General features: G+C 43.7%; 3 protein-coding genes across 3 annotated transcripts in view; 2 read left to right on the forward strand and 1 right to left on the reverse strand.

Annotated features, from left to right (window-relative positions):
- Nucleotides 1-6,880, forward strand: part of NMT2 (N-myristoyltransferase 2) — a gene marked incomplete at both ends in the record, with an annotated part of 28,155 nt that extends 21,275 nt beyond the window's left edge. Inside the window, 4 exons of the mRNA XM_080717211.1 lie at nt 628-798; nt 2,910-3,077; nt 6,535-6,672; nt 6,860-6,880. Of these exons, the coding sequence (XP_080573337.1) occupies nt 628-798; nt 2,910-3,077; nt 6,535-6,672; nt 6,860-6,880 (498 nt within the window). The remainder of the gene's footprint in view (nt 1-627; nt 799-2,909; nt 3,078-6,534; nt 6,673-6,859) is intronic.
- Nucleotides 6,881-10,349: 3,469 nt separating this feature from the next.
- Nucleotides 10,350-11,201, reverse strand: RPP38 (ribonuclease P/MRP subunit p38; the record flags this gene model as incomplete). Its single annotated transcript, XM_080717021.1, has 1 exon — nt 10,350-11,201. The coding sequence occupies one exon, from the start codon at nt 11,199-11,201 to the stop codon at nt 10,350-10,352; it is 852 nt and encodes a 283-aa protein (XP_080573147.1).
- A 9,811-nt stretch (nt 11,202-21,012) lies between these two features.
- On the forward strand, nt 21,013-23,729 carry ACBD7 (acyl-CoA binding domain containing 7; the record flags this gene model as incomplete). Its single annotated transcript, XM_080717212.1, has 5 exons — nt 21,013-21,168; nt 22,059-22,109; nt 23,273-23,390; nt 23,506-23,568; nt 23,656-23,729. The coding sequence occupies 5 exons, from the start codon at nt 21,013-21,015 to the stop codon at nt 23,727-23,729; spliced, it is 462 nt and encodes a 153-aa protein (XP_080573338.1).
- Between the last annotated feature and the right edge of the window lie 1,589 nt (nt 23,730-25,318).

Genomic DNA, 25,318 nt, shown 5'->3' on the forward strand with positions numbered 1-25,318 from the left:
TATATTCTTTTCATTCCTGTGGCCTCATTTTAAAATTACAAATCTCTACGGTGATGATCAAAATGCCTGCCCTGATTCCCTTTAATCAAAAGACAAGTCCACATGAAAGCCAGGCCCTGTCCTCAGCAGCCTTGCTACTGTTGTTCAAGAGAAAAAAGTCATAATACCCTTTTCACAAACTATTGAATAAAACAGATTTCTCGACTGTGTTTTTAAAATATCAGCTTTAAGCAAATACCCCAGAAGTCATGCATTTATTATGCCCTATCATGTAGACTGGTAAAATTCTTGGCATTGGTATATAAGTCAACCTGTCACATTCCTTTTGGTCTGTTTGGGTCATGAGCAATACTGACCAAAGACCTGCCATACAGAAATAAGGAAATGCATATGTTTTCACCTGTGCTTCTCAAACTTTATATTTGAATCACCAGGGAATCTTGTTAAAGTGCAAGTTCTGATTTGCTGGGTGGGTCTGGGGTGGGGCCAAGAGTCTGCAGATATGAACAAGCTCGTGTGTGTTGTGGATACCCTAGGTCTGCTGACCACACTGAGTCTGGGGTGGGGCACAGAGTTTTCAACCTCTTTTACATTTAGATTTCTGGACTTTATTTTTCCTCTAACAAGGTTACCAAGACTTCAGGTTTGAGACCCATGGAACCAAAGGATATCAAAGCAGTGCGAGAATTAATCAACAGTTACCTGAAGCAGTTCCACCTAGCTCCAGTGATGGACGAAGAGGAAGTGGCCCACTGGTTCCTCCCCCGGGAGCACATCATCGACACCTTTGTAGTGGAGGTAAAGATGAGGTGATAAGACCTATTGAGAAGTATGAAAGCACTCTGCCTCTGCTATGATGCGTATTTTCCAGAAAGACCATGAGTGTCTCTTTTCCTCTCCTCCTTAACTCAGGGCTTCTGGATAAGACTTCTGCTCACCTTGACAAAGCCATATCTTCCTTTTATATTTCCATTCCTGGACAAGAGCACATTCTTACTTCCTGCTAATTGGAAATTGGGATGCTTTGCTGTTGTTACCTGTGTGATTATTAATTTCCTCATTCTTGAAAGGCCAGTTTGGTTGACCTTATCCCAGGTGGCTACTTTCCAAGGCTATACTCTTGGTTTTGCAAAACTTACTAGAACTGAACTGTCTTTTGTTGAGATGCCATGGATTTGGCTATTTAACCTTTGTTGAAGGAAGGAAGGAAAAGTAACAGTCTAGATTTTCTGATGTTAGATGCATTCAACATCATGCCTTTTTGTTGGTGGTGGTGGTGGTTGGTGGTACTGGCGATTGAATCAGGGATGTTCTACCTCTTGAATTATATTCCAGCCCTATTTTATTTTTTATTTTTATTTTATTTTAAAACAGGTCCTCACCAAATTACCTCTTGTCTCAGTCTCCCAAGTATTGGGATGCCATGAGAGTGCCCCCACACCTGGCTTATGTTATTTTGATTGAAATATGTGAAGAAAATATTTCACAAAATGTACTACAGATTTGGAAAGTAAAGAACATTTGAATTGCCTTTCCCAATAACCATATATTCTTACCTAAAATCATTATAAGTAAACTTTTTATACTCCTTCATTATAATCCACTGGTCTGTCTTGGTTTTTGTTGTTGTTCTGGTGATGGGGATTGAACCCTGGACCTCACACATGCTAAGTAGGTGCTCTACCACTGAGCTACAGCTTGGCCTCTGAAAGAACCTTTTACCCACGTGTGAGTGTATAACATTGTGTATTGGTCATTTGGAAAATACTAATTCACTGAGTTACACAGATCTTTCAAATATTGACATTTGATACAAGGATATTTAAAAAATATTCATAGATATCTCCACCTTTGTCATCAGAAAGGTCAATAATGTGGCTCGTGGTAGAGGATACATTTTTCTTGAAACTTTTACTTGCACCTGAAAGCTCAATTTTTATCTTTGGCAACAAACTCCTGCCATTTTCCCCCTGGAAGTAACAGGCTTACATCATTCATGTTCAAGAAAAAGGACAAATACCAAGCCCAAATTACCTTAGTTTGCCAGTTCTGCCCTGAAGTGGTTTCTAATGAAAAGGTGGCTAGCTCAACTCACAACTCAGTCACATTCTCCAGGAGGCAGCCCGAGTGTGTCTTTAGTGGAAAAGGCAGCCTTCTAATCCTTAGAGTTCTCCCGTCTGCAAAACCAGTGAGTCAACTTTGATTACCTTTCCAGAAGTGTAGAAAATTGATTCATTAGTCAGCCTTCTTTTATTGTGTATGTATGTGTGTGTGTGTGTGTGTGTGTGTGTGTGTGTATGTGTGTGACACACTGGGAATTGAACCCAGTGGCATTCTACCTCCAGGCTATTTTATTCTACCCCAGCCCTATTTTATTTTCGTTTTGAAACAGGGTCTTGCTTAGTTGATTAGAGTCTCACTACTTACTGAAGCTGTCTTTGAGCCTGTGATCCTCCTCTCAGCCTCCCAAGTACTGGGATTACAGACATGCACCACTGTGCCTGGCTTGTTTTGCTTTGTAAGAACTTATAATGCTGGGCAAGGACAGCCTCAGCAACATAGCGAGACTCAGCAACCTGGCAAGATCCTGTTTCAAAAACAAAACAAAAAATAGAAGAAAGGGCTGAGGGTATACATTGGAGGTAGAATGTCCCTGGGTTCAATCCCCAGTACCTACAACAAAAAAAGAGCTTCATGCACATCTCTGACCAGCACTTGGGCTAAAGTTCCAACTATATTCCCATCTTGGCCTCCACCCAACTTAACAAGGGGCTCAAATAAGGCTGGCCGTAAAATGTCTGAGTCGGTGTTTTCATTTGGACAGAAAGTTGGGTGCAAGTTAGAGATCACAGAGTTAGCTGCCACAGTGTGTTGGAGGTAACATAGCTAACATCACCTTTGTCCCTTAGAACTCCAGTGGGAAGCTGACGGACTTCCTGAGCTTCTACACGCTCCCCTCCACGGTCATGCACCACCCTGCTCACAAGAGCCTCAAAGCTGCCTACTCCTTCTACAACATCCACACGGAGACGCCCCTGCTGGACCTCATGACGGATGCTCTCATCATAGCCAAGTTGGTGAGAGGCTCCTTCCCATGTGTGCTGCTTAGTTCTCCAGCTGTGTCTGCCAAACTGTATAAAGTGCCTTAGCTGTGCAGACCTCCTCCCAGGGGGAAGCATGCAGGAGTTCTTTTTTTCTTTCTTTTGTTTTCTTTTCTATTAACATATCAATGCAAGAATTTTGCTAAATTTCTTTTAAAACTTTAGTAGCTGAGAAATTTTTAAAAAATAAAAAAAGCTAAGCTGGGCATGGTGGCACAGGCCTATCCTAGCATTTGGGAGGCTGAGACAGGAGGATTGCATTTGCAGACAGCCTCAGCTACTTAGTGAGGCCCTTTGGAATTAAATTCAAAATGTTTACTACATCATGTATACTTTCTATAGCTCACATATATGTATGTAGATATATATTTTATTTTTGTTTGTTTGTTTGTTTGTTTTTCTGTGGGTCTGGGGCTGGAACCCAGAGGCACTTGACCTCAGAGCTACAACCCCTGCCCAATTTTTTATTCTTTATTTTGAAAGAGAGTCTCACTGAGTTGCGAAGGGCCTCACTAAGTATCTGAAGCTGTCCACCAACCGTGATCCTCCATCTCAGCCTCCCCAATGCTGGGATTACCAGCATGTGCCACCATGCCCGACTTATTTTTGTTTCTTCAGTGTAGAAATCAGGATGTTCAATTCTTGCTACAAATAAGCACTTCTTTAAAAAGAAAATTTAATCTGTTGATATACATTTGATATTACATATTGAATATGGAAACGTAAATGTACAGGAGAAACTAGAAACAATATGTCAAAAATATCTTCCTTGTCTTTTTCTAGTATTTAATCATTAACAACATTTTACAGCCGGAGTGGTGGCACATGCTTGTAATCCCAGCATTTGGGAGGCTGAGACAGGAGGATCACAGTTTGGGGACAGCCTCAGCTACTACTTAGTGAGGTCTTTGCAACTCATTGAGACCCTGTTTCAAAATAAAGACTAAAAGAAAATAGGGATGGGGGTGTAGCTTGGAGGTAGAAGGCCCTTGGGTTCTCTCCAGTAGTGCAAAAAAATAAAATAAATAAAATTACAAATCTACTTTTGGATCCCCAAGTCAACATTATCTTCAATTGCTCATTTTTAGCTATATCCCCCCAAAATGGTCAGTAAGTTAATTAAGGTAAAAACCTTTGAGAAATAAGAATTTAGGTGTTTTTTATGTCACATTTTACATAGCATTATTAGCCTGTGTTTTAAGAAAATCTAATTGTTAAAATTTACTTCCCGAGCCAGGCATAGTGGCTCATGCTTATAATCCCAGCACTTGTGAGGCTGAGACAGGAGGTTTAAAGCTGGCACAGGTTCAAAGCCAGCCTCAGCTACTTAGTGAGGCTCTCAGCAATTTAGTGAGACCCTGTTTCCAAATAAAGTATAAAATAGGTCTGGGAGTATAACCCGGAGGTAGAATGGCCCCTGAGTTCTACCCCCAGTACCACCAAAAAAAAAAAAAAATTACTTCCCAGTATTAGCCCAAGATAAACATACTGTTTGTTTGTTTGTTTGTTTGTTTGTTTGTTTTGGTGGTATTGGGGTTCCTGTAAACCCTTCTACCTCCAGGCTATACTCCCAGACCTTTTTTTAAATATTTTTATTTGGAAATGGGGTCTCTTAAGCCAGCAAAGCTGGCTTCGATCCTCCTGTCTCCGCCTCCCAAGGGTGGGGATTACAAGCGTGCACCACCACGCCCGGCTTAAACATGCTGTGTAAAGCCTTTACAACTTTAGTTCCTTAGCAATAGCTTCAGTTCAGTTAGGAATTACAAAGGCCAATAATTAATAATCCTGGAGATGGACCATCTAGACAACTGTTCTCTTCCAAAACAAGAGCCAGATATTTTCTAAAATCTTTTTATGACATTTTAATGTTATTGCCAACCATCAGACTACACTTTTTGATTCAGCATTTCTGAAATATCTTGCTGACATCATCAGATTCACTGCTTGTATTTTAAGACAATTCTGAACTGAAATCTTAACCTGTACTTTACACTGCAGGCATTAAACCCTACAAGTGGATATTCAAGCTGTTAGGAGAGTAATTACTGCATGTTTGTCTCTACCATATTGTGACCCATTAAGACATATGACTACAATGCACCAATAATTTTTTAATTTATTTTTATTGGTGCATTGTAATCATATATCACATTGGAATACAAGACTTGAGAGGATATACAAGCACACATCATCCAATTAGCCCTCATCCAGCCCCCATCCCATTCCCTCCCCCTCCCTCGATCCCATGCTTGTTTGGTGATTAACTTTGATACATTTGTTTATGTACCTCCTGAGTTTTAAAGAGGCTCCATCCTCCCCTATTTCATACCCTCTGATTGGTCACCTTAATTGCTTCACTGTAGGGCCCTTTCTATAACTCGACCTCTTCCTGTTGCCCCTTTCCTCCTAGTTATTGCTGATTAGAGGAAGCATCTGGTTTTTATTTTCTGCGATATTTCTCTGTGCATGCCGCATCACAAGTACCGATCCCACTCTTGAAGGCCCCAGTAGTGGCCTGGCTACCTGGTGGACTGATCTAGACCTCGCTGGCTCAAGCAGCAGCCTTGCCTCATGAGAGGCCCCGATTCTGGTCTCGCTGGCCCCAACACAGGCCTAACCCCTCGGCAGGCTCCGATCCTGGTCTCAGAGGCCCCAGCACTGGCCTTGCCTCACGGCAGGCTCCGATCCCGGCCTTGGAGGCCCCAGCACTGGCCTTGCCTCACGGCAGGCTCCGATCCCAGCCTTGCTGGCCCCAGTACCAGCCTAACCCCTTGGCAGGCTCCGATCCCTGCCTCGAAGGCCCTAGCACTGGCCTTGCCTCACGGCAGGCTCCAATTCCGGCCTCACTGGCCCCAGCACCAGCCTAACCCCTCGGCAGGCTCCAGTCCCGGCCTCGGAGTTGAGTCCTTCTCTACAGCCTGGACACCATGATGTTCCTTCCTGGGCTTTGCAGAAATGTGTACACCACACATCTCCTTCTCAGCTGAGGGGCACACCAGCCTCCATACCACATCTTCCGGGGCACATGGAGCCTGCCCTCTGCTAGGACCGGACCTTCTGGGATGCATGACGCCTGCCCACCTCCCGAGCCACCAATAAATTTTTTTAAAAAAAGATGAGTAATTAGCCGGGCGTGGTGGCGCACGCTTGTAATCCCCACCCTTGGGAGGCTGAGATGAAAGGATCACACAGGTTCAAAGCCAGCCTCGGCTACTTAGTGAGGCTCTCAGCAACTTAGTGAGACCCTGTTTCCAAATAAAGTATTTAAAAATGGGTCTGGAGGTGTAGCCCAGAGGTAGAAAGTCCCTGGGTTCCACCCCCAGTACCACCACCAAAAAAAAAAAGGAGAGTAATTAAATGTTATTCTGGTATATGTTAATTCTAAATAGTCCTTTTGTGTTTTAAATTGTATATTCATTTTTTACATTGGCAGAAAGGATTTGATGTATTCAATGCACTAGATTTGATGGAAAACAAGACATTCTTAGAGAAACTCAAGTTTGGAATAGGAGATGGCAGTTTGCAATATTACTTGTATAACTGGAGATGTCCAGGAACAGATTCTGAAAAGGTAAGTGAAGTTGACGGAGTTTTGTAAATGTACATTTTATTAATTCAGTACATTCGCCCAGAATCTTTCTTGCTTCCCTTAGGATTAAGAGGGCATTCTAACTAGCTTTTTCAAGCATGTGTGGTACTACATGTAATTTAATTTTCCTTTCTTGGTCTTACTATTCCATTTTTTCCCTCCCTTTTAGGTTGGACTTGTACTACAATAGATGGCTATGTTGATTTCTAGAACTCTGATATCCTCATTTGTTAATATTCTATTTAATGATTCCTGGAACTGCCATTCCAAAGAAGAATAAAAGCACAACGTAGGTGATTGAAGTAGTCGATAACAATCAGAAAAGATGAAAAAACACCCCTGTATGTGACCAATAGTGCACATTTCTAGCTAGAACCTTACAGTGCATCCTCTTTTCACTGTTTACCCACTTGTGGGAGGGATGAAAAGGTTCAAAGAGCACATTCCTCTAGTTTTCAAAGTCTTGGCTCTTGGTAAAGAAAGGGTAGTTTTCTACTCTTTAGAAATGGGACTGTTTTTCTATAAAGTCATAGCATTGTGTAAGAGAATCTTTGCTGTTGTGTAAGATAAGCAGCTGCATTTCTATTTATTAAGTGGTGGTATATTTATATAACAGAACAAAGGGTCCATTTGAAAAATTATATCACCTTACATGATATATCACTGGGAACATTTGTGGAATTACAAGTGGTGGATATTTAAGTTTGAACAATATGAAACTATATCAGTGACTAGTACATTTACTACTCTTTAAGCAGAGTTGCCAAATCAGTAAACACACAGGTCTATACTTCGATCTGAAGCAGGTGGGTAGATTCAAAAGCAAACTCTGGGGCAAATATTAGTGTTCTCTGAAAGAACGTGCAACTGTGCCCAGCCAGACTTTTCCACTGCTGCACAATCTTCAGTTTCTCCTCAGCAACATCAGGATTTATGAGAGAAAGGAAATAAAAGCCCTAAGGTCAAAACTAATGTCCGGTGGATTTATTAGTGCTATCAGGAAATTGATAGTTTGAATGTTTTTATTACTTATGCAAACTTGCACATATTCCTTTATGCTGACTTTAATTTGCCATGAAAACTGTCATGCTAATGGAAAATGTCTTACTTGTAAATAAGTATTCATAATTTTGTTACTGATGGTGTTTTTACCTAGAACTTGAAAAAGTTTCACATGTACATATATATGTATATATTGCTAGTAATTCAAGAGAAATATGTTAAAGGAGGCCACATAGGCTGGCCTTAACTCAAATACCACAAAGTAGATACTTCTTCCTGCCTTTACTGTACCAGTGCCTCAGCCACTCAGTCCAGAAAAAAGTTAATGATGTTAGACAACCTACGGCACTCCCTTCATATACGGCTCGTGGGCTACGTCCAGTCCATAAGCTAAAAATGTTTTTTTTTTTTTTTAATGGTTTGGGGGAAATAGTCAAAACAATGACATTTTGTGACACGTGAACATTGTACAAAGTTTAGATTTTAGCATCTATAAGTAAGTTTCCTTGGAACACAGCCACACCTTCGTTGATGTGTTGCCTGGGGTCACTTTACACCACAGAGGCATGTTGAGTAATTGTGACTGGCCACATGACCTGCAAAGAAAGCCTCATGTTTGTAGAGCTGGAGTGCTAAGGAGGCACCCGAGCCTGCCACTAGAGGGAACTCTTGAGCCCCGCAGTAGTACATATTGGGACTCCCAGTGTTCTTGAAGACACACCAGAAGACTTGGCATTTCAAGTGGTTCAAACCCAGTGCATTACCAGTGTTTCTTAACCTGTAAGGAGAAAGGCATTCACAACAAAACTGTACCAATTTCCCTGGAAAATTTGGAGGGAACACCAGCATTAATTAAACAATCCATTTAGTCTGGAGTCAAGGCTCCAGTTAGGAATTCCTTCATTTTCACGGCATAGTCCTATACGTAATTATACGTAAGTAGTACTCAACCAATTGCAGAATTGCCAGTTAGAAATTTTGTCATGAGCTTACCTCATGAAAAAACTGTTAACACTATTCCTTTAAAAGTTCACCTACTTGTTATATTACTATATATATAGTACTGAGGGTAGAACCTAGGGGCTTTTCTGCTTCTGGGCTATACTCCCTGACCTATTTTATACTTTATTTGGAAACAGGGTTTCACGAAGTTGCTGAGAGCCTCACTAAGTAGCTGAAGCTGGCTTCGAACCTGTGCAATCCTCCTGTTTCAGCCTTCCAAGCGCTGGGATTACAAGCATATACCACCATATCCAGCTATATTACTTGATTTTTAAATACAGTAATTAGAAACTACATTGGCCCTTTCATAATTTAAGAGATTACAAATGAACATTTTAAAATAGAAAATTAAGCTGGGTGTGGTCGCACATGCTTGTAATCACAGCATCTGGGCGGCTGAGACAGGAGGATCACAGTTCGTGGACAGCCTCAGCTACTTAGCAAGGCCCTTTGCAACTCAGTGAGACCCTGTTTCAAAATGAAGAATAAAATATAGGCCTGGGTGTGTAGCTCAGAGGTAGAATGCCCCTGGGTTTCATCCCCAGTACCACAAAATAAATAAAATTAAATAAATAATATAGAAAATCAATAAAACTACTTGCTTACAAAGTAGCTATTAAAACTAAACTTAAATGCAATATATAGTACCTCAGAGATTAAAAAAATTATAACATCCCATACTGTCTATAATGAAAATGCTCTATTTTTTGGCAAGGTAACCTTTCTTTTTAATTTGTGTCATGGTCAGATTTTAGACTGAAAAGGGTTTTGGCAAACCATTATCTTCCCCCAAATTATCAAAAATAACTTTTCCATGTACACACTGTAGACACTTCATACAGGCCATAGCTTGACTGGGCTCCATTCTAACCTGAAGGACCTGTCATTGTGTGAACCCATTTCTAAAAACCCAAGCCCCCCACTTTTATTTCTTCTTGCCACATTTCACCTAGTTACCATCACAGTTGGCGTTCTGTTGCTATTGTTTTGGTGTTGGTGCTGGGGATCAAACCCAGGAGTCTACTGAACTACACTTCCAGCCCTCATTATACTTTTACACACATCAACTTCCAAGGAAGTTAACCATGTACAGGAAGGGAATTCTGATTCAAGTACCTTACCTGGCTTTTTTCTGTCCATATCAAGCCTAGATCTGTGCCTACCTACAAATAAAGCAAAATTAACATGAAGTAAAAATGATGTATTGCTTCTAAAGCTAATGTGTTGCTTGGCGTTTAGTATCTTTCCTTTAAAACTGATAATGCTTCTCTAATCCAGGTTCATTACCCTACTTACAGGAACCATGTCTATTGTGGCCCATTTTCCAAGTTTGATAGAAAATTGTTAGGTACTTTAGGATACAGATGTTCTTGCAAATGAGCATTGTACCAGCCTTTAAAACAGTGAATTTATATAAGCATGGACATCAGTTTCAATAAACTTTTGTTTTCCTATTCATATTTTTTATTATTTTCTGCACCTAAGTGTTATTGCTTCAGCATATCTGTGCCATACAGTTGCAGACTCATATACATCTGAAAAGAATATTACCAACCAGGAGTTGAAGAATATCTGTAAATATCTCACTTTATTTATTTCAAGGCTTTTTTGCAAGGTGTCCTTTTACAGCTATGAAATGGCAAGTTTATACACGATTACTTTGAAGTCATTTTTTTAATTTTGGGAGGTTTCCGTATCTTATTAGGGTTAGGAATCAGCTTCTTTATTTTGAGGGGTTGTAATGCTACAGAGGCCAGCCTGCTTTCAACAAGCCTCCTCTTTTGTTTTGAAAGGTCCTCCAGTGAAGTTTCCAGAACCTCTTTGTCTTGGCTTTCCAGAGATGCTGTCTCTAACTTGTCTCCGGAATCTTCGATTCTGTTTAGAAGCCAGGGCACATTTAGACTGGGCACTCTGGGCACGATAGCTCTCACTTCATCCATAAAGTCAGTGGTGCTCTTTTTGAACCCCAAGGCCAGCACACATTTTAAACCAATGACCGGGGCGATTCTCTCGCTGAGCCGGGGAACCTGACAGGCAGGCACAGTCCTGCTTAAGCTCAACTGAATGAGATGGGAGGTGATGATGGCCGGCTTGGCGGACTTGCACACCAGAACCAAGAGCAGCTCATTCCTTTCCAGGGCTCTGGTGACCTCGTTGACCCCGATGGCTAGCTGCTTCCTCACGTGTGCGGGCGTCCACCCTGACGCCGGCTGGCTGGCATTAGGCTTTTCCTCCTCTGGCTCCTCACCAGCATCCATGTCTACGTTGCATTTTTCCCTGCTGGGCTTTTTTATTAGTGGTGTTTTTTTCCTTTTCTTCTTGTCCTCAATTTTCTGAAGTCCGATAGATTTCAACTTGTCCTCAAGTGTCTGTAGTATGAAGTGCGTGTCCTCCCTCTCCAATGCACTCCAGCAGATGACATAGGGGTTGTTCAAGGAGGTCTTGACAAGCAGAGGTCTTGCCTTGCGGACGGATCCCCTTCCCGGTGCTTGAGGGGCTGCAGCCATTGGAAAATCCTTCAGAGAAAAGCAAAATGACAATGGAATGTCACAAAATAAATATGCACATCTTGAGACCATTTTTGTAGTTACTGATTTTAGCAGGCCTAATTATATACGTCTAATCAGAGGACCAAACATTGACCTAAGATTAAGTCATTTTAATTTCCCCCATGACTTTGTCTTCACATACAGGCAATATGGGAATTTTTATGAGTGCAATGATAGTGAAATCCTGTGCTTCATTTATTTAAAATGTTCCCTACTTGTTTATAATTATTTTAGTGCCGACCTGGCAGTAATTGTATAGATTTACTAGCACTTTGGAAATTGCTCTCTAGTTGGGCTTCCGTTCATTCACTCGCTGTGAGAAGATGCTCATTAAGCACATCCAGGGTGTAGGTGGTGCTGGAGGCCCTGGAGCTGTTGGTGAGCAGAGTCTGTGTCTGCCTGCAGAGAGCTCCCTTTCTAAGGGCCCTTGGAGGCCACTGCAATTGTTAAGCAGATATGATTTAAGAACTAAAACAGTAATCTGCACATGATTAAAATTTCAAATATTACCTTTGTTCTGTATCTTTTGTAAGTTTCCCTCCCTTCCTGGTCCCTGAGTTTTTCATATTTTCTTCCTAAAACATTACACACGCACACACGTAAACATTTAATACACACACACATACATATAGGCATTTACTTCCCTCCCCTCATGGTTATTAAAGCTGGCTGCTTTATAGGCTCACTTTCCCATGAAAACTAGAAAAGTATTATGAAATGTAAAGACAGCAGTCCATTATAGAGAAGAAAGGGGATCTCTGTTGGAGAAATGCTATAAACTGGTCTAGGAAGCGTGCCTTCTTTATCTCACTAGAGGTAACTGCATGTTGCTTTCTCTTTCCTCAGCTTTCTTCCTCCTCCTCTCAGGGTTCAGCTGAGAACCACAGAGACACCTTGGCAAAACTAAAGGAAGTAAAGGCTTTCCGGTTAGAGTTCCACATGCTGGAACTGGCTGGCAGTGGTGCTCCTGAATGTACAAAGCACCTTCTTCATGAGTTATTTGTTCTCCCAACATTCCCGTAGAATTCCCCAACATGTAGATGAGGAAACAGACTCAGCGTTCAAAGTCACAACTGGCTTTTCTAAATTTTTGCTCTTTCAATCCTGGCTACACCTCAAAAATAACTTGTAGATAGTTGGTTCTCACTCCAGATGGGTTCAATCAGACCCTCTAGCAGTATGGCCTAGGCATCTGATGTAGAACCCAAATTAGTAACTGCTGGTGTGAGACAGCCCTGAAAAAACCGTCCCCTGACGTCGCCCAGTCTCCTGAAAGTCCTAGTCACCTTCCCCCAGAAAGCTGGATCCCTGGGGTGAGAGGCCAGATCCTGTCAGTACCTCCCACTGCAGGGGAGTGTGTCCTAAGCTGCTGCCTTCACACCACTCATGCCCTTGCCTCACCCAGAGAACTGAGAAGCAGCTCATCCAAATCCATAAAGGGTGACGGGAGCTAGGAAGATGGGAGACAAATGACAGAGGAGCAAGACAAGTATGAGCTCACGGAGCTCCTGTCAAGCTCAGTTCAGCCCCGTCTCAGCATCTGAACAGCACAGGATACATACGTACAAGTGAATGCTCTAAACCCAGAGACAGCAAGACAGGCTTCCACTTCTCTGGTCTGAAGAACCTGGTAGGGGAGGTGGAAAGAGGTACGATGTTTTGATAAATGGAATCTCATGCAATATAATTATAACTAGATAAGAATAGCTTCCGAGAAAGAAAAAGGAGGGGCTGGCTGGCCGGCTTTTTGAGTTCTCAGGAAGCCTCTATGGACTACAGGCCACATGCTGGCCACACCTTTCTCTGGCCATTCTTCCACCCTAAGCTTATTACAACCAACTCTGCATCTAACTGAGGAGGCCAGCAGTTTCTTACCACTATTATTTATACGTATTCATTATTTCTTTAATCACATTATTCTCTCCGAGAATGTCATTCCCACCCTCAGCCCCATGGCCACCTTCTTAAATACCGCATTATTTATTACAACAAATACTGTGAGGCAGTAGGCCAAAAACCTACAGAAAGTAATACTGCACGTTAAGGTCAGGGCACTACAGGATGCTTCGGGAACTTAGCAGAGGCCCAACTTAGTTGAGGGAGGTCAAAGAAGGAAGACTGGATCCCCCCCCCCCCCCCCCCGTTGTGGTACAGAAGATTGAACCCAAGGTTACTGAGCTAGAATCCCCAGCTTTATTATTTAAATTTTTTTGAGGTACTGGTACTGGGGATGGAACCCATACTACACCTCCAGACCTTATTTGGAAACGGTCTCACTAAGCTGCTGAGGCTGGCTTCGAACCTGCGATTCTCCTGTCTCAGCCTCCCAAGTACTGGGATAACAAGCGTGCGCCACCACGCCCGGATGCTTTTTCTTGAGACAGCGTCTCGCCAAGTTCCAGAGGCTTCAGGAAGTGATTTAACCCACATCTGAAAAACTCCTACCCAAGGGAGTTAAACAGAATGGCGCCCCTGGGAGCAGCAGTAGAGGAAGCAAGTTCAAAGTCGCTGCAGCGGAGATGCTCGAGAAAGTGGGTAGACGATAGAAAAGTCAGGTGATAACCTATGATGAAGACTCAAGTGAAGGTAACATTTAAAACAAATGAATAGCATTAGGCGATTTAGGACGATCCTGTGAATTCTGGGCAAAAGAGTCCTTTTAAGCAGCAGAGGCTCCCAGCATAATTTAGGGAAGAAAGTATGGTGGCTTACACTGCGGGATAGATGAGAAGAAACTTAGTTGAGCCAGGAGGTGAGATGTCCCTGAAGTAGTGATCCCCAGGGTAAAGGAGGACGGGCTCCGGGGTGACTCCGGATCCCAGGCCGCGTTCTTCCCCAGGGTCTCCTCCCCGCAGTCCCCGCCCCGGAGACCGTGGAGATCTCGCTGCCCCCGGCGCCGGCCTCCGCAGACCCCAGACCCGCTCTCACCCACGCAGAGCGACCCTTCGGAGTCTGCAGCTCCCCCAGCTCCGGATCTCGCTTCCCAGCAGCCCGCCGGCTGCGCGCGGGCCCCACGTGCGCGTGCGCATCCGCCGCGCGTGCGCAGAGTGGCCCCGCCCTCCCGGCGCGGTGGGCGGGGCCGCGCGTCGCTACACGTCTCGCTGCTGCGCGTGACGTCACTCCCCGCGGGGCTGTCATCCCGCGTCGTCGCTTGGCCTGGAAGCCTCAGAGCTAGGCCCCGTCGTTTAGATTTAAAAATTTTTTTTTCTTTTAATAAAACAAGAAAATCTCCAAGAGTGTAGGACTCGCTCTCGGGATGCAAAATCTCTGCTCCTATCTCTGTGCCCCCAAGTGCATCAAATCCCTGCGGATTTCCCAGCATCATGACAATCAGATTAAGGGGTGGGGATAAGACTAATTGTAGGAAAGAACCTAGGGAATCTTGAGCCCCTGGGAGACAAGGAAATAAGTAATGAGTTCTGCAACCGCACTCCGGAATATTCCATCAAGTGTCTCCTGCGGCTGTCCCAACCAATAGAGGAGAGGCTATCGTGAATGGAGTCTGGAAAATGGCGAATAATTGGGAAAAGCTCTGAATAACATTTTAACAGCCAGGAATTGGCTGTTAATCTATTCTTGCCAAGAATTTGGAAGAAGGTAGATGGCTTCTGACCCAACAGACCGCTGCCCTCCCCGCTTCCCTTTTCTTTCTCATTCTAACTTGGATCCTCTTCCTTATCCACTTTTTCATATTTTCCTCCTTTTCTCAGTCTCTTCCCTGATCGTTCCCCCAACCACCATCCCCCACGCACACACTTTTGTATCTAGTTTCTATATTTTCAGTTGTCACGTACCTAACTGGAAGTAAACACAGGAGGGAGTTTTGGTCAAAGATCATCGCAGATTAGAGAGGATAAAGTACAATGTGATTTATCACAATGAGAAAGGTTAAAAAGGATGAGGTTACACTGAATTCGAGTGTATCAACAGGCTTTTTTCTTTTTTACTTGGATGGAACCCAGGGGCATTCTACCTCCAAGCTACATCCCCAGCCCTGTTTTTTATTCTTTATTTTGAGACAGAGTCTCGCTGAGTTGCAAAGGGCCTCACTAAGTAGCTGAGGCTGCCTGCGATCCTCCTGTCTCAGCCTCCCGAATACTGGGATTACAAGAGTACACCACCATGCCTGGCTTAATAGGTTTTTGTTTTATAAAATGAATCAGATGTGTTGAGAGGGAGGGAAATGGGAAGGGGGGCACCAAGAGCTGTGTACGTGCATATCATTGTCAAATCAACGTGATTTACATTATTATATGAGACTATAATGCACCAATAAGTGCACACACACACAAAATAAGAGTATCTCATAAAAGAGTATTAGTGCAATAAATATATTCTATGCATAAAAACATTAAAATGAATCAGATTAGTTCATGATGATAAACTGTAAGCAGAATGCAGGTCTAAAGGCAAAAACATACACATCTGAGTGAAATACTAGAGCGGTGTGAAGGAAGCAGACATAACATTGTGTCCCTCTAAGGTTCAGATTTATACTTTGAGCATTATCTACACTTGCATTTGCTCCTCGGAGATTACTGGCCTTTACACTACATGGTTCTGCAGCCAGGCTACCTAGGTTGAAATCCTAATCTCATCACTTACTAACATAATACCCTAGGCCAATTAGTCAGCCTCCTTCATGAAATGATAAAAATAGTACCTACTGTTAGGATTAGAAGACATGCTCTGTATAAGATGTTTCACATAGAGACTGGCGCACAGGAAGTGCCTGGTAAGCAGTGACTTCCTCGGCAGAATTAAGTGAGTAAGTGTGGCCTCAAAGCCTGTGTTCTAAATCTAGCAATTAATTTCTGCAAGAATTTTGCTGAAATGCACAACTTTTCAAATTACTTTTGTAATAACATTTCCGAGGTAATTTCTCTCCCATTTGCTTAACACAAATATTACGATAAATTTTTAAAATCTTTCCTGACCCAGTCACGTCCATTTCTCTTTCCCTGTTACCTTCTAATTTGTTTCATCTATATGCATTTTGTGTTCTGAATTTTTTATATCTCCCATGTTTCTCAATTAGAGGCTCCCAGTGGTCATTTGAACTCTTACTTTGGCACTCCATGGTCAATTTTACTTTGAAATGACAGCTGTTAGTGATTTTTTTTTTTTTTTTTTTTTGGTGGTACTGGGGTTCCTGGAAGCCCTTCTACTTCCGGGCTACACTCCCAGACCTATTTTATGCTTTTTTATTTTTGGAAACAGGGTCTCTTAAGCCAGCACAGCTGGCTCGGACCTGAGCTATCCTCCTGTCTCCGCCTCCCAAGCGCGGGGATTACAAGCGTGTCCACCATGCCCGGCATGATTTTACCCATTAAAGTATCAATAGTTCCTTGAATGACTGATGAAAGCTTTAAATAACTTATAAAGCTTTATAAGAATCTTTTATATGTTTTATATTATAGAATTGGACAATTGTTTTGTGTTTTTTTTTTCTTTTGTGGTACTGGGGGTGGACCCAGGGGCTTTTCTACCTCTGAGCTATACTCCCAGACCTATTTTATATTTTATTTGGAAACAGAGTCTCACTAAGTTGCTGAGAGCCTCACTAAGTAGCTGAGGCTGGCTTCGAACCTGTGCGATCCTCCTGTCTCAGCCAATTGTTTGATTTATATGTTTGCCATGATAAAGCAGAGGTTTAAGATTCTGGATGATGAACTATGTGATTAGCTACATCCCTTTGATGACATAAGTAAAATTCCCAATACAGTTTTTCAATAGAAAAATGTAAAAGATTCTTCATTCCTTCCATGGCCTTCTGACCTTGGTGCTGTGTGTGTGCTGTTATAGCTACAACAATTGTTACATACACAACAATCATTTTCCATCAGCTACTAAGAATTACAACAAAATTACAAGCCCTTTAAGGATAAGCTGGGAGGGAGGATTATACAGACTGAGTCTGTACTATTGGAAGTGCTGCTAGCTATGAATATGTGGCACTCCAAAGACCATGTGTCCACAAAGGCAGTGTTTCAAGCAGTTCCTGGCCACAGCACGGCACACATCCACAGATAGGGCCAGGAAGGAGAAGACCCGGATTGGATTCAAGCCACCTCTTATATCTACAGGACAACAAAACAAAGATCAACACGTGGTTAGCTCCCTGCACCTTCATCCCATGGGATGACATCCTTAATCCCAGAGGTCACATAACGGTGATGGGGTGGTAGCTTGCTCGGTATTGAGGAGCCAACTTGAACTTCAGCACGCAGTTCTGTGGACTTCCACGGGAGCCTGCAGCAGGACCCTGGGGTAGAGTGTGGAGGGAAGGGAGAGAGAGGGAAATAGAAAGCCCTAGTCTCAACTGGAACTAGGGAAGTGGACAAGCAGCAGCCTTCGAGAGTCTTCCCCAAGACAGGGAAGGTTTGCTGCAGGAGAAATCATAGAGCATCTGCCAAAACTCAGGTCCGAATGCAGGCAGGCCTTGCCTGTGGGGCTCTGTAGAGATGTTGAAGGTTAGCAGAGCTGTTTTATTAAGAGAGAAATTTGAAAGGCCCTCTTAAATCAAATGGCCACAAGGCTAGTCTGCAGTATTCATTCTCATTGTCTTTCTTTTTTTTTCTTTCTTTTTTTTTTTTTTTTTTTTTGGTGGTACTGGGGTTCCTGGAAGCCCTTCTACCTCCGGGCTACACTCCCAGACCTATTTTTTATATTATTTTTATTTGGAAACAAGGTCTCTTAAGCCAGTGCGGCTGGCTTAGAACCTGCGCGATCCTCCTGTCTCCGCCTTCCAAGTGCGGGGATTACAAGGGTGCGCCACCCTGTTTCCAAATAAAAATGTAAAAATAGGTCTGGGAGTGTAGCCCGGAGGTAGAAGGGCTTCCAGAAACCCCAGTACCACCAAAAAAAGAAAGAGGTCTAAAATGATGCCGACCTTTAAATTTTCCATATCTCCTAAATAACAGCATCAATGGTGAAAATGAATTGCACTCATAAAATTAGCTGCAAGTAGCTGTTCAAAATATGTCATAAAGCACATAAACAGACCCTAATATTTTACAATTAAAATATTGATGTTTGTATGAATTAAATGATCACAGATCTTTTTTAGACAGGGTCTTGCTATATTTCCCAGGCTGGCCCGTAAGCCCTGGGCTGAGCGATTCTCCTGCCCCAGCCTCCAGAGTAGCTGTGCCACCACACTTGCCTTTTTTTCATAATTCTTTCTGAAGCAATAGAAGTAGAGGAACTGGTTGAGGAAACACTTTGAAGTACAAATATGTATGTGTTTATGTATGTATACATATCATGTATTTCTTTTTGTGTGTGTGTGGGGGGGTCTGGGGATGGAACCCAGGGGCATTCGACCTCCGAGCTACACCCCCTGCCCTATTTTTTATCCTTTATTTTGAAACCGGGTCTCACTAAGTTGCAAAGGGCCTCACCGAACCATGAACCATGATCCTCAGGTCTCAGCCTCCCGAATGCTAGGATTATAAGTGTGCGCCACCACTCCCGGCTTGTATCATGTATTTCTATTGAGCAAAAATATATAAATAGCATTCTATTTTGTTAGCTCAACAGTATTTACTGAGAGTCCTTTATGTGTCAGGCAATTTCCACAGGTGTGACCAAAGGAGACTCCACTGGGCACCTATGACTTGGTGACAGAATTTGCTCGCTGGCATGCCCCCCGCCTGTCATTCCGACAGTCATCAGGGCTGGCACAGAACATTGGGAGCTTCTGAAGATTCAAGTTCAAGTACATACAGAGACATCTGTGTTTGGGGTTTACCAGAAACAGAATGTGAAAACCAGACGCCGAGGGGGCATACCAAATCTCGTGTGGTGGGCTACGGAGGCAGTGATAAAGAAGAGGACAACGCAGAGAAGGCAGGTCATGCTCGTACTTGCCGTGGAAGGTGAACCTAGAACAGCACCCGGCTCCTCTTTGGCACTTGCTAAATGTTTGAATAAGTGGGCGCTTGTGCAAGATGAGAGGAAAAGGGATTGGCAGAGTCACAAAGGGCTTCCAAGCTGGAGGGAAAGTTCTGTTTCTTAAACTGGTGAGAAGTTCATGGATGAGCCTTTGATTCTCCTAATGTTACATAGATATTCATGTATGAATGTTGATTTACATTATATATATTTAATAAAGATCTTTTAAAAACATTGTCTATCCAAATCGACTCATTCCTTAAGCACTGCAGAGAGCGGAGTGTCTGATGCACCTGGCATATGATGTCAGTGGGTGGGGGCATCCGGGGTGCCTTCTTGTTCCTTGAAACTGGGCACCTGGCCTGTCCATGGGGGACAGCAGCTCAGGAAAAAAGGATTTTGAAGAGACTTTTCTAGACTTACAGAATAACACGGAGCGCAGTGTAGCTTTCCTCTCCTCTTCTTCTACTTTCTTATACTGACTACAGTGACCAAATGTCTCCACTGAGGATACTGAATGACGTTGCTCTCAAGTTCCCATTCGCTCTTCTGCCCCACCATGCGTGTGCCATCATCAAAGACACACGTACACATGCACACGCGTGCGCACACACACACGCACACACACACTCACTCGCACGCTGCCCAGACAGTTCTCTAAAATTGGCTTTTTGTCCTTGATTTTGAAATTCATTAGTTTTACAGCAAAAATATTTTCAGAGGGAGAAAAGAGATTTGCATGAAAAGGCCAATGTTTTTAAAACGTAATTTTGCAAAGTCAAGCCAACAAGTCGAGGGGCCTTTCGCCCTGTCTGTAGTCCCTGGGCTCCACACCGAGACTCTTCACACCGAGTCTCTTTTCTGCTGGCGACCTTTCTCCTTGAATGCTGCTGTTTAAACGAAGAAGTGGAAATTCACTCACGTGACCAGGGCATCTGTTTCCAGTTCTTTGGAAATGTTAGTAAAACGCAACTCATAGTTGGGTTCGGAGAGCCTGCAGGCTTCATGAGACATTGGGTCTGCTCCCCTGAAAAACTGGGTCAGGTTGAACAGGAGCTTTTACCAATAATTACAAGTTGGGATGTTTGCAGCTCGTGTTCAAAAGTTTAGACAGTTTTGCTTTAACAAAGTGAAACGTCGGAAGCCCCCAGCCCTTTTCCTTCGTGATGAACGGCGCCTAGAGATACCGGCGATGACTCGGGGGGGGTGGGGTGGCCCGAAGAATCACCGTTTCTGCTCAGGTTTCCAGAAATTATGGAGAAGAGGGAGGTATGAATCAATAATGAATCTCAGGTGAGGTCCGTGCTCTGGGGAAACCTCTCTGGGTTTCCTGAAAACAACCTCTTGAGAAAAATTAGAAGGGTGATCCAGCTGCGGAGAGGCTCTCTCTAGAACGCCCTTCTACCTGCTTGGCCAGCAGCGAGGCTGGCCGCAGAGGGGCGCGGTCCCTGCTCCAGCTGGCCTCGGCCCGCCCCCCCAGCCAATGGGAGCCTGCAAGGCTCCAAGCTTGGCCAATGGGAGCCTGCAGGGCTCCGAGCTTGGCCAATGGGAGCCGCCAGCAGAAATCTGCCTTAAGTAGCATCCCAGCACCTGATCAAGTAAGTACCCGCCGCCAGGAGAGCAAGCAGCAGCATCCCCGCCGTCTTCACCATGTCCCTGCAGGTAACACGGGGCGGGCGGAGGCCGCGCGGGAGGGATGCGGATGCTATGTAAGAAAAGCGCTCAAAAGGTGCGTGGAACCGACGTGCCGGCCGTCAACACCTGCCCGAGCGCCTCCTCGCCGCAAAGCACCCTGCAGGGTGCAGCCTGTTGACTAGGGCTCAGCTTCCCTATGGTAACCCTCTGGCCCTCGGGAATGGCTGAGCTATGCCGTATGCCGAGCGGAGTAGACACAGCCCTTGAGGAGCAGGAGCGAACCCTCCTCCACCCAGTCTTCTGTTTCGTGGAGGGAGGTGTCATCCCGCACCTCCTTGGTCACTGGGGCCGCCACGGGTTATTAGGCAAGTATTTTTCTGAACAGCAGAGCTCTGTGAAATTTAAACTTTAAAATGCATGGGGTTTGACGGGCGTGGTGGCTCACGCTTGTAATCCCCGCGCTTGGGCGGCTGAGACAGGAGGATCCTGCAGGTTTGAAGACAGCCCCAGCTAGTTTAAGAGACCCTGTTTCCAAATAAAATATAAAATAAATAGGTCTGGGAGTGGAGCCTGAAGGTAGAAGGCCCCTGGGTTCCATCCCCAGTACCACCAAAAAATAAAATAAAAATAAAATGCATGGGGTTTTTGTTCTGTTTTGTGGTACTGAGAATGGAATCCAGGGGCATTCTACCCACGAGCTATACCCCCAACCCCGTTTTACTTTTCACTTTGAAAGAAGATCTCACTAAGTTGCTGAGGCTGGCGGCGAATATGTGATCCTCCTGTCTCAGCCTCCCGAGTACTGGGATTATAAACATCACCCGGGTGTGGTGGCGCAGGCTTATAATCCCAGCACTTGGGAGGCTGAGACAGGAGGATCGCGCAGGTTCGAAGCCAGCCTCAGCTACTTAGTGAAGCTCTCAGCAACTTAGTGAGACCCTGTTTCCAAATAAAGTATAAAATGGGTCCAGGAGTATAGCCCGGAGGTAGAAAGCCCCTGGGTTCCACCCCAAGTACTACAACAGCAAAAAAAGCATGCATCACCATGCCTTGCTTAAAGGACAGTTTTATTGATATGTTAAGCTGGAAAACTTTGGGAAAGCAAACAAATATGAATAAATGAAAATTATCAGGAATTCCTTTGCCAAGTGAAAACCACTTGACATGTTACTTCTTTGTACATATTTTTCACATGTGTGGTGTGCATGATTATGCATGCACAAATACGTGGATATAGCAACATACGTGTGGTGTTATTGTGTATATACCATTTTCTCCCTGCAGGCAACACTGTATTATGAACAGTTCCTCATCATTAAAGATTCTCCTAAAAATGTAATTATTTTTATTTTTTTGTGGTACTGGGGGTGGAACCCAGGGTCTTTCTACCTCCGGGCTATCCTCCCAGACCTATTTTATACTTTATTTGGACACAGGGTCTCACTAAGTTGCTGAGAGCCTCACTAAGTAGCTGAGGCTGGCTTCGAACCTGTGCAATCCTCCTGTCTCAGCCTCCCAAGCGCTGGGATTACAAGTATGCGCTACCACGCCCGGCAAAATGCAATTATTTTCAATGCATAAAATTTCACAGAATGAGTGTGGTTAACTTTTTTAACCATTTTTTCTTTTTTGAGCAAGATGTTATCATGGGTAAGGGACATCCTCCAGAGTCATGGAGGGTCACATACATCCCTCACAACTTTGCCTGTGGCATAGTTATTTAATCTCTGTAAACAAAACATAAAACCTTTCTGCTTTATAAGTTCACTGATCGCCAGTAATTGTTACAGTGATGGAAAACTGACCGATACAAAGTATTCGAAGTTTTCAGAGTTAACTCAGGATAGGGCAGACAAGGTTTTCTATTCAAGTATATTTGTATAAAGTTTTGCTAATTAGCTTTAAATTGACAAAAAAAAATTCCTTTTTATTGAAATCAGGTGAAATTAAGCCATAATTTTTGGTTTCTGAATTAAAAGGAATCTCTACAGGCAATCTAAGTAAATCAGGAATCTTGATCGCCCTCAGAAACCAGCCACTGCACTAAGTGAGTATCAGTGTGCTGATGTTGAATGTGGATACACAGGCCCTGGGAGAGAAGTGTCTTGCACAGGGGTTAACATGAAGCAAACCCGCCTGCCTGTGTCAAGTATAGATTTAGGAAGAGGAAGGTGGTAGACATGCAGTGATCCAGAAAGCTGCACTGAGTGTAATACCCTTAAAATATGTAGATGAATTGATCATTTTCAGTGTTACGGGTTTTTTTGAGTTGTCTCTATTTGGTCTGTACATCAGTTCAGTACCAAGAATGGTGCCCATGATTGCAGTAGATGAGGACAACGCTGGTGGGCCCAGACGGCAGTAATCCGTATCTTTTTTAAGCTTTTCTCCTCCAGTTCCCATTTCCCAGTGGTAAACACTCCAAGTCATAACGGGCTTTCCTGTTAACAAATGCACTGTGAGCCTTCTGTTTTTTTCTTTTCTCGTTTTGGCTTTAGGATGATTTTGACCAGGCCACAAAAGACGTGAGGAAGCTGAAAGCAAGACCAGAGGACGAAGAGCTGAAGGTACTCTACGGCCTTTACAAGCAAGCCATCATTGGAGACATTGATATCGGTATCAAACCATCATTTTTTAAAATACTCGCATCCTTGGTTTGGGCAGTGTCTGCAGACGTGCACAGTAAGAAGTCAGCTTTGAATCCCCTCTCTCTTTCCCCTTCTTTTCGCAGCGTGTCCAGCAATGTTGGATGTAAAAGGCAGGGCCAAGTGGGAAGCCTGGAACCTCCAAAAAGGTTTTTGACTCCTAAGCAAGCTTCAGACCTACCTTCCTGTTCTCCCCTTGCGCCCACCAGTGACACGATCTCTTTGTGTCTTTCTAGGGCTGTCCAGGGAAGATGCCATGAGTGCCTATATTTCTAAAGCAAAAGAGCTGATTGAAAAATATGGAATTTAGAACTCACAGATGGGAAAGTTCTTCCAAAGCCTCCAGCGTGGTATCACAGCCTGGCCTCTAGAGGGGAAGCACTGTGAATGTTGTGGGTTGGGGAGTGTATTTTTGCTGTGAGCGGGAATTGGAGTATGCTGAAATGACATAGCTAAGTAAATTTCACTTTCTAAAACCAAGCTACTGAAAGGCTGTGTGTGTGTGTGTGTGTGTGTGTGTGTGTGTGTGTGTGTTACTGGGGATTGAACCCAGGGCATTCTACCTCCAAGCTATACCCCCAGCCCAATTTTATATTTTGTTTTGAAACAGGGTCTCACTGGGGTGCAGAGAATCTCACTACTTGCTGAGGCTGTCCTGGAGCCTGCAGTCCAACTGTCCCAGCCTTCCAAGTACTGGGATTACAGGCCTGCATCATCACACCCAGTAAAAGTTCTTTTAAGCTGGGCATGGTGGCGCACGCCTGTAATCCCAGCACTTTGGAGGCTGAGACAGGAGGGTCGCACAGGTTCAAAGCCAGCCTCAGCTACTGAGTGAGGCTCTCAGCAATTTAGTGAGACCCTGTTTCCAAATAAAATATAAAAAATAGGTCTGGGAGTATAGCCCAGAGGTAGAAAACCCCTGGGTTCCACCCCTAGTACCACCAAAAAATAAAAATAAAAAAGCCAGCCTCAGCTATTTAGTGAGGCTCTCAGCAACTTAATGAGACCCTGTTTCCAAATAAAGTATAAAATAGGTCAGGAAGTATAGTCCAGAAGTAGAAAAGCCCCTGGGTTCCACCCTCAGTACCACAAAAAAACAAACAAACAAACAAAAAAAACATTAGAAAAACTGGCTCGCCGGGGGTGGTCGTGCATACTTGTAATCCTAGTACCAAGACAGGAGGATCACAAATTAGTGGCCAGCCTCAGCAACTTACTGAGACCTTCTGCAACTTAGTGAGACACTGTTTCAAAATATAACAATAAAATAGAGCTGGGGGGGTGCAGCTCAGAGGAAAATGCCCAAGTTCAATCCCTAGTAACACACACACACACACACACACACACACACACACACACACACACACTATGGCTTTGGTAGGATGTACACCAAAACTGTAAATGTTATTTGGTCCTTTATCTTTTGGCTCAAAATTAATTAGTTCTACTGAGGTAATAAAAGCAGTTTATTAGGAATCAGGAGCAAGATGACTTTTTTTGTCACACTGGGTAGCTTTGCAAATGCTTTTACAAAGAAACATATGGGACTGGGAGTAGCTCAGGGGTTGAGCACTTACTTAGCATACATGAGGCCCTGGGTTCCATCCCCAGCACAACAAAAATGCAGAAAGAAAGAAACTTGCGAGCCTGTCTATAGCTCAGAGCTTCCTAAAATCAGCATCCTCCACTTTGTTGCCACCAAAGTGTCTGTCCAGGGCAGTGGTGCAAGTGGGGGGCCTTGAATAAAAATAAGGGGCAGCAGAAGCACCCACAGGGGTGCTGAGTAACTTTCTTTCAGAAAACAGAATGGTGATTCTGCAAATTTTGGAATCTCTGCTATAACTCCTTAAAGAAAGAAAAGAAGCTACCATGAAAATATCAAGTTTTATATGTAAGATA

Source organism: Muscardinus avellanarius (genome assembly GCF_963383645.1).
Source record: "Muscardinus avellanarius genome assembly, chromosome: 20".
NCBI lineage: Eukaryota > Metazoa > Chordata > Mammalia > Rodentia > Gliridae > Muscardinus > Muscardinus avellanarius.